This window comes from Eptatretus burgeri, chromosome 17, assembly GCF_056783735.1.
Source record: "Eptatretus burgeri isolate ZD-2024b chromosome 17, Ebu_testis_v1, whole genome shotgun sequence".
Classification (NCBI taxonomy): Eukaryota; Metazoa; Chordata; class Myxini; order Myxiniformes; family Myxinidae; genus Eptatretus; species Eptatretus burgeri.
In genome coordinates, this window is record NC_140977.1 from 48,149,998 (window position 1) to 48,159,519 (window position 9,522).

At 43.7% G+C, this 9,522-nt stretch overlaps 1 protein-coding gene across 7 annotated transcripts in view; it reads left to right on the forward strand.

Annotated features, from left to right (window-relative positions):
• The window catches only part of LOC147010018 (uncharacterized), a 144,695-nt gene extending 137,035 nt beyond the window's left edge, over window positions 1–7,660 (forward strand). The window contains exons 11-14 of one of the 7 annotated variants that reach the window (XM_085860996.1): window positions 892–3,526; window positions 3,634–3,708; window positions 3,810–3,932; window positions 4,017–7,660. In XM_085860996.1, coding sequence (XP_085717122.1) covers window positions 892–3,526; window positions 3,634–3,708; window positions 3,810–3,932; window positions 4,017–4,072 — 2,889 coding nt within the window. In that variant the 3' untranslated portion in view covers window positions 4,073–7,660. The remainder of the gene's footprint in view (window positions 1–891; window positions 3,527–3,633; window positions 3,709–3,809; window positions 3,933–4,016) is intronic. The other 6 variants (XM_085860995.1, XM_085860993.1, XM_085860999.1 and 3 more) reach the window with 6 other exon arrangements.
• The last annotated feature ends 1,862 nt before the right edge of the window (window positions 7,661–9,522 follow it).

Here is a 9,522-nt window from a genome sequence, read left to right on the forward strand (position 1 = left end):
TGCCCGACGAAACTGATGATGCAGGTCTGTCAATTTCTTACGCACGTGAAGTGGTCTGCAGGTCACGTGAACGAGGTACAACAGAAGTAATGACGCTATAGACGTGTGCCTAGTGGCACTGCACAAACAACACATCATTATTTTCTGATGAAGAAGCCCGTAATTGCTGTGAGAACGAGTTGAAGTCACGTCTGTCAAAGGTAATTACGCACGTTAATCACTAGGGCCTATGTAATATACTGACCATTTCTCGATAATCATGTTACATAAACAGTTCTGATGAACTTTGAATGCTTGGGAATCCAGTCTAGGCTATATGGTTTACTTGACCGCGTGAAAATGTGACTCGTGTTGTGAATGGTGTGGGGGGGGGGGGGGTTTCAATGTACGTGCGTCAGAATTTGACGGAATTACGTTCATGTGCACAATACTTTGACGGAATTCCATTCACGTTCGTGGTGTCATGACGGACAGATTACTAGATTTGCGATTGTCTTCCACTAGCAGCGTCCCATCTTTTATGGGTAGTTGTAGGACGGGCTTATGGACAATTCTAACCATTTAGTGATTATTAGGTCATGAATCCGACACATGGTATATAGAACCGGTCGGGTTGTGTTCACGTGCGTTTTGATTGACGGAAGTTGGCATCTGTGTGCGTTGACAAGTTCATTAGCTTCGTCAGCAACAATGAAACACTCCTGTTATATTTTATTAATTTCAAAATAACATGCTGCGTTATGATATTTTATTCATTTCAAAATAACATGCCGCGATAAGACTTTCCAGGAAGAGAAAATTTATACCTGTAATGGAAAAAATATGACGGGGTCAGGCAACGAACTTATTGATGATAAACATATTCAACGTCATACTCCCCTTCCACTGTAGATGGCGTCCCACTTACGAATCAAGCTACGATGTTGCTCCCGTGGTACTCCACTGCAGGTGGACGAAGCGACATCAGCAACTGGTAAAGTCGGAACGTCAAAATCGGAGAATGATGAGGTGAAAAGTGAAACGGCCTCAGCAAGGAGTATGCGAAAGAAGAGAGCGATGATGGAAAAAGATCCAATCATTTGGGCGGCGCACAAAGCGATGGAAGCGGAGAGACATAGAAACAGGAGAAAGAATAAGACACCAGAGCAGACGAAAAGAGATAAGGATAATGCTGCAAAAAGAAGGAGGAAGTACTATGCAAGAAAGAAAGAAGAGGGTAAACCTGCAACCAAGAAGAAAGAATCAGCTAAGACTTTGACCCGAAGTGAGCTGACGAAGCAGCGGCAGTATTGGAGAGAGAAACAGGCCTCATGTCGGGAGAACAAGTCAGCACAGAGAAAGGTATGGGACAGAAAAAAAGATCGGGACAGAAAGAGGAAAATGAGGGTGGACATTCGAGATTCCAAAAGTCACGCTGAGGATCGAGCCGCCTGCAACATGTTTACTACGCCTGATGCTGGGAAAGCACAAGCTGGCTATTCAAGCAGTGCAAAACCGAAAGCTCTCTCTCGTCTCTGGTCAAAACTTCCGTCTGCGAGCAAGTTCGCTGAACTGGTGACCGAATTAGTGAACGCTAAGCGTCTCACACCCCAGAAGAAAGCAGCTCTTGAAACACAAGGGGTGTCTGTTACGTGCTGCAAGAAGATAGAGTTTGGTAGGGAAATATCATGCAAAAGCCTGCAGAACAACGTAAGGAAGTTGAAATTGTGTCGAGATGATATATCGCGAGTAAGAAGGAGGACCATCATGGCGGCTGTCATGGTGGAAGGGAAGTATTGTTTGAAACGACAACTCGCGCAGGACCTTGGAGTGCGACCTCGCTACTTCACAAACATCGAGGATCACCCATCCAATGGCTCGAGGTTCTGGAAACGGCGATCGGACCTAACATGTATGGATGTGGTGGAGAACATTCAAAGTATGTATCGAACGGCTGAAATCTCCCGCGAAATGCCTACCATGAGAACCATGAGGAAGGACTTAGCCCAACGCAGGATCATGGAGGTAACGGTGTCCAGAGCGTACGACATCTGGAAGTCCATATCTCCAGGAGCCGACGTCAGTCTTAGCACGTTCCAGAAGTTAAGACCTATCGATGTTCTCCCGCTCCGCCAGAACAAACTGAACCAATGTCTGTGCGAGTACTGTACGGATATACTACTGAAGCTGCAGAGCTTGAACCAAGTGGCGTCTCTATACAGCGACAGTGAGTGCAAAATAGTCGACAAATATGCTCTCCTGGCACTCACCCTATGTAAGAAGGAAGAAGGGAGTACCGTATTCCGTCTGAGGTGTGTGGACAGGATCTGCGATGAATGTGGCGTACAGCTACTGGATGACAGATTCGCGAATCTAGTTCAGGCCAGCGGCGATAGAGAGGTTACATGGAGGAAATGGCAGAACAAGGCCTACACGCATGACTGGCAATCAAAAACCAAGAAGATACTCGTGTCGAAAAGTGGTTGTGTGAGTGATCTTGTACGCGAACTGAAGGCAGAAACCGAGGCACTAGCCAAGCACGTATTCGTGGCAAACTGGCAGCAGAACATGTACTCGAAGATCAGCTCTCGACTTCCAAGGAACTCTGTCACCTTTGTTCTGGACTTTGCAGAGAACTACGCTTGTACACAACAGGATGAGATCCAGGCTGCCCATTGGGCGATTGAACAAGTGACGATACATCCGATAGTTGCTTTTTATCGATGCCCCGAGCATACCGATACCATGGACTCTCACATTATTCAGGAAGCCATTGTCATCATAAGCAGCGACCTAAAGCATGATGCTCATGCCGTTCAACACTTCACTCGGCTTGCGCTGGACCATCTTAGATTGAAACGAGGCCTGACGGTTGAACAAGTACTGGAATTCACCGACGGATGTGCCGTCCAGTATAAGTCAAAGTTTCCTTTTGCCGACATTTCGTACGCGCGCAAAGATCTGAACGTCTCCCTTGAGAGGCACTTCTTTGGTTCCCGGCATGGAAAAGGGCCCAGTGACTGTGTATCCGGAGTTGCCAAGTCTGCTGCGAGACGAGCTGTCATGTCAAGACAGGCCATCATCAACACCGCTGAAACTATGTACGAATTTTGCACCAGAAGCCTTACGAAGAATGAGTGTACTTCTCAGCAGAGGGTGTTCATTTTTGTCAAGTCTGGAGAAATATGCCGAGACCGGCCAGATCGACTCGTGAAAACAGCTGTTGTAGGAACTCGTGGTCTCCATGCAATCAAGAGTGTCAAGCCAGGGGTCATCGCGGTCCATTTATTGAGCTGTTTCTGCGACGAGTGTCTAGGAGGCCGAACCGGACTCTGTGAGAATATGGCATACACGCCACCATGGCAGACACGAGCTCTGACTTTGGTGAATCCTCCCATTTGTGACACCGGTGTGCTTGAGACTCCTCCAGAGTGCAGTGAACCAGAGCGTCCTCCAAACGGTAGCAGCAGCGATGGTCCTCTGGATTTTGGCTATCTGTCGGCAGAGCAGTCTGTGCAACGACTATGTAAATCACTGGAAGCAGAAGGTAAGATAATACGGTGCACAAATCCATCACTGCGATAACCTAGTGACAACCTCTCTCAATAATCTCCATACTCACCTTTCTGATTGTTCTCGCCTTCCACATTACAGCAATTCCCCCTGAGAATGAGGATGAAGAGACTCAGAGGTCTGCGCAAGAGCTATTGAAATCGCTGGACAAAGAAGGTAGATTCACTCGGTACACAAATCCATCACTGCGAATACCTATGTGAGCTCAGTAATGTCCATACTCACCTTTCCGATTGTTCTCGCCTTCCACATTACAGCAGCTCCTCCACAGAATGACAGTGACGGTACTCTCTCATTCGAAGTTGCCGATACTCCTTCCGAGACTGATTCTGGCGATTGTGGTGTCGCAGATAGGCAATGGCAGTTGTTAGGGATCGAAGGTATGTGAAAAAACGTAACGGTACACGTGAACATGATCACAATATTGATCGTACATGAATATTTTCTCTTCTGTGCCGTTACAGTGGGATCTACTGAACATCGTACCTATTCCGCCGACACTGACGATACCCCCGCCTAAGGAACTCCACCCTCATTCCTATCATCGTTAATCGTCGGTCCTACTGGCTGCCGTGGATTAACAACGGAACCGTGCTGTAGAGAAGTACTCTGGTGGACCTAGTGATCGTTGTTTTGTTTGATCTTGATGATTGTTCAATCTTCGCCGATTTATCTTCTCGTTGACCATGTGTCAGTTTTCAAGTATTTTGCTTTCAACATGCCTCGATATCCAATATTTCGCCATCGTTAGATCGAAGTAGTAAGCTGTTCACCACTTAGTTAACCGAGTGGATCAACGATGTACGGAAATATTATTCTAATACAGTGGAAGTTTTCAAATCATGACTTGTTTTCTCTGTAGATCCGTCAAATATTGCGCACGTGAACTTCTCATTTCCCAGCAACCACTTCCAAATGTGACGAATACGGTGAAAATAATCGTACCCCTGGCAGTAGGACCGTAATCGGTGTTCTATCATAAGGAAATGCCGATTATAGTAGAACGTGGGGTGGTACCTTATCAATGTGAGACAATATAATAGTCGACAACGTCATGGCCTAACGACGGAATGAGATATTTGTTGTTTTGTACTAGACCGTGTCATCAATCACATACAGGTAGGACTGATATGAGGATGCCGAGTATGCCTGGTTACCTTAGATAGCCGAAATGTTCCGTGATATCTTTGCTATTATGTGAAAAACGGAATTTTATCCCCTCATATTTCGGTCAAACCTGATGCACGTTAACCCCACTTTTTTGGCAAACATTCTATATTTTCTTCGTTTTCCAGTGACTGGAAGCGTTTATAATGAGTGAAACCCAAAAATGTGGTATCAAATGATCCCAGAAGTGACGAATTGAGCGGAATTATTTGAATATGATCTTTCTGACCGGCTATCACGCTTTTGTAACGCATTAGCGAATTTCGCCTCATTTGGCAATAACTGTACATTATATGAACCAACTCTCATGCTTGTTGATCTCGAGTTGAATAAATGTGGTCACGTGAGCCCATAAAAAATTGCTGTCCTGGAAAACGTACAGGTTAGAATTGCTGTCAACTACCTTTTCGTCAACTGTGATCCCTACCCCATGTCATGGTATGATTAGTTTCCCTGTCGCTCTCGGGTTGAATAAATCCAATTTTGGTGAAACGGAAATGTCACCTGTAGGCCAAAGGTACAGGCTATGAACCGGCAGCAATCCCGATCCTTGGTCAGCAATACATGATCAACCACCTCGTGTGGTCAAACCTTCTGTCTCTTTCCAGTTTAATAAATTTCGCTGGCTGCCGCTCTTTTGGGGCAGCGGCAGCTTCTCTCAGGAGTCTCTGCCGACTTTCTCAAAGTTGAGCTTCCAGTCGTTATACTCTACCGGTCAAAAGTTTAACACCCCCATTTTTCAGTTTTTACTGAAATTTAAGCAGTTCAAGTCCAGTGAATAACCTGAAATGGTACAAAGCTAAGCGGTAAACTGCCAGAGATTAAAAAAAAGAGTTTAGGTTACCAAAAACTGAGAAATAATGGAAATTTCAGAGTTGTTAAAAAAGGCCCTTTTCAGGAAACAAGTAATGGGTTAGCAACTGCAGCTGTTCTGCAGCAATGGAAGTAAATTCAGCCTTGAAAGTTGATGCAAACAATTCCTACAGGTGTCCCAACTTTTGTTAATTAGTCACAAACCCTCTGTCTGTATAAAAGCAGTGTTGGAACAAACTGTGTTGCTCACCCTCTGAAGCATTATTTGGACAATATTTCACTGCAGGAAGGAGTATATTGCTATCATAATGGCAAGAAAAAGACAATTTACAAAGGAAGATAGACAGACCATTATAACCCTTAAAAGTGCAGGTCTTTCCTTCAGAGAACTTGCAAAGAAGCCAAGGTGTCAGTGAGTAGTTTCCTACACCATCAAAAGCACTTGGAAACTTGAGGAAACTCTGACAGGAAGAGGTTTGGCAAACCCAAAGCCACAACACAATCAGAAGACAAGTTTCTGAGAATCAACAGCTTGCGTGATAGGCGGCTCACAAGACAGCAGCTTCAAGCACAGCTTAACACTGGTCAAAGTAAGGAAGTTTCAGTTTCAACTGTGAAGAGAAGACTTCGATCTGCAGGTTTGACAGGTCGAGTGGCAGTAAGAAAGCCATTGCTAATATGGCAAAATAAGAAAAAGAGTCTTGCCTGGGACATGAAGCACCACCAGTGGATTTCTGAAAACTGGAAGAAGGTCTTATGGACCGATGAATCAAAATTTGAAATCTTTGGTTCGTCACGCAGGGTTTTTGTACGCCATCGAGTAGGCGAAAGGATGGTTCCTCCGTGTGTGGCACCAACTGTCAAACATGGAGGTGGAAGCGTGATGATCTGGGGCTCTTTTGCTGGATCCAGAGTCGGTGACTTGCACAGATTGACTGGCACCCTGAACCAAAAGGACTACCACAACATTTTACAGCGCCATGCAATAGCCTGTGGTCTATGCCTGGTTGGTCAGGGGTTCATCCTACAGCAAGATAATGACCCAAAACATACCTCCAGGCTATGTCAGAACTACCTTAGAAGAAAAGAACGAGATGGTAGGCTTCAAATCATGGAATGGCCACAGTCTCCAGACTTAAATCCCATCGAGCTGGTTTGGGATGAACTGGACAGAAGGGTGAAAGCAAAGCAACCTAAAAGTGCAACACATTTGTGGGAACTTCTGCAACAGTGTTGAGAAGAACTTTCTGAACAATATTTGATTTCCATTGTGGAAAGAATGTCACGAGTATGTTCGGCTGTTATATCTGCAAAAGGTGGCTACTTTGACGAGTCAAAAATTTAGATTAAATTTTATTCAAAATAACGATTCCATTATTTCTTTTGTTATCTGCAATTGTTTATTTGTTCTTTGTTTTAATTTCAGAGTACATTGAAACATTAAACTGCTTAAATTTCAGTAAAAACTGGAAAAATGGGAGTGTTCTAAAACTTTTGACCGCTAGAGTATATCACGTTTCAATTGTTAAGTTTCTCACCTACATGTTTACTGTGTGTTCCTACTTTGGTTTTGTTTCAAAATCTTGCTATTTCGTGTGTTTTCGTCGACCTTGTCTTATCGGGTTCCTTGAGGCCTCCTCATCCTTTCCGTCTAGGTGTACGATTGCTTTTATTTGTATTCTCCCCCTATTACCATCATTCTTTTCTAACCCTGTTGATCACCCCAAACCCACCTCCTTCAAATTCCCTGCTTTTCTTCCTGAAAGTCCCTATAATGTCCATCTTGTATACCCCGTGTTCTCCGTCCCATCGCTCTCCCTTTCAGAGATTTAATGTCTTTGTTAACCTCCGCCATCGAAGATCGGAGGTTACTGTTTTTAACCTCCGCCATCGAAAATCGGAGGTTACTGTTTTCACCCCTTTCTGTCTGTTTGTTTGTTTGTTTGTGAACAGTATTACGGAAAAACTCCTCGACGGATTTCGACGAAACTTGGTGGGGGGATTAGGTATGGTCCAAGGATCATGCCATTAGATTTTGGACTTTGTCCAAAATCCAATATGGCCGCTATGGCGGCCATTTTGAAAAAATATTTGAATTTTTTTTTTGCATTTTTCAATGTTTTAAGTGATTTCTGACCCCCCCTCCACCCAAAAAAAAAATTGTTGGAGAAAAAAATTTTGCAACTTTTTTTTCAACAAAATTTCGATTTTTTTTTTTTTTTTTTTTTGCATTTCTACATGTTATAAGTGATTTACAACAAAAAACATGCCAAAATTATAATTGCGGCTGATTTTGGAACTTCAGGTGGATATACCCACGTAAAATCAATTTCTGTCTCAAGGAATCTAGTTATGACGAATGAATTGAGTATGTAAAAGGGAAAGTTGCAAACTATAACTCTGTGAGCACTGTTGACGTCAAATTGAATGAATAGGATATCAGGTTCACTTGAGTGACCTAGCAGTATTGGTGGCGGAGGTTTTGCACTCTACCGAGTGCTCCTCCTCTAGTTCCCCACTGTTTTGTCCTTCCCTCTCCCACCCCTCTTGTCTCATTCCCCTCTTGCTGTGCGTTGTGTGTTAGCTCTTATACGAGCCTCGACAAGGTATACAAAAAAAGAAATCAGGAAAATGACTAAATACCAGGATTTGAAAGATGAGGTCAAGAGGACTTGGAAATTGAAGAAAGCTGAAATTGTACCAGTGATAGTTGTAACTACAGGAATGATAAAACCCTTACTGAGAACTTAAAAACCATTCCGAGGAATATCACTCCAAACAAGCTACAAGTGGAGGCTGTCAATGGTTCAGTGAAGATTTTGAAAAGAGCCCTTGGAACGAGGATATGAGAATGAAGTTTCACAGTTTGGTTCATGAATAATGATCCTTTATCAAAAAAGGAGGTGAAGATTTTGAGTTCTGGGAGAACTTCCTCCCACCTCTTGAAACCCAAATGGAGGTAACAACCAACAGAAAAAGTCCCACAACTGTTGTTTGTGGCAAGACATTTGATCATTCTACAACTCTATCAACATCTAAATGGTACACACTGCTATAATGCGACAAAACTTCTTCTTCTTCTTCTTCTTCTTCTTCTTCTTCTTCTTCTTCTTCTTTCGGCTGCTCCCGTTGGGGATCGCCACAGCGGATCATCCGTATGATCCGCATAGTGATTTGGCACATGTTTTACGCCGGATGCCCTTCCTGACGCAACCCTGGTTGCCTCTTACGACACAGGGATATGGTACACCTATTTTAACCGGGGTATACACCGGCCCGTTCACTGGTACTCATTTCGCCGACCTCGGAAGGATGACAGACTGAGTCAACCCCCTGGTGTATTAATTCAGTGGCCCAACGGGGCTTGAACTCAGGACCTTTTGGATCCCAAGCCGCTGCCCTAACCACTGCGCCAACACCAGGCTAGTAATGCGACAAAACTAATGATTAAAAACCAAACTGAAGCCCAAAGCTAAAGAGAAGAATTCTATAAATGTAAAATTGAAGAAAAAGTCCTATTAGAGTCAATAGGCACTGAAAAAAAATTCAAAATATAAATAATCGCAGGGGAAAAAACCCCCCAACAATTTACAATAAAGTCGACAGCAGAAGAAAACAAAACCAGCTGTTTGAAAATATGTTGAAAAAATTCCACCGAGTCGATTTCCCCCCAAAAAATGAACGACAAAAATTCTGGAAAGGGATTTATGGAGACCTAAAAGAACACAAAAAGGTACCAGGTTGAACAAGTACCAGGTTGAATAAGTAGCAACAAAAAGGTAAATGAACAAGTACAGTCAAAGCTCGTTACTATGCCACCTCGCTTCTATGCCACTCTCGCTATTATACCACTTTTGCTCGGTCCCGACAAAATTCAATACAAAATAAATTTACTATGCCACCCCCTACTCTCGCTACCATGCCACTACTGTGTGACTGTTAAAAGGCACGAGTCGTGAAAAAGTCTGTATTGCGCAGTGCTCGATTATC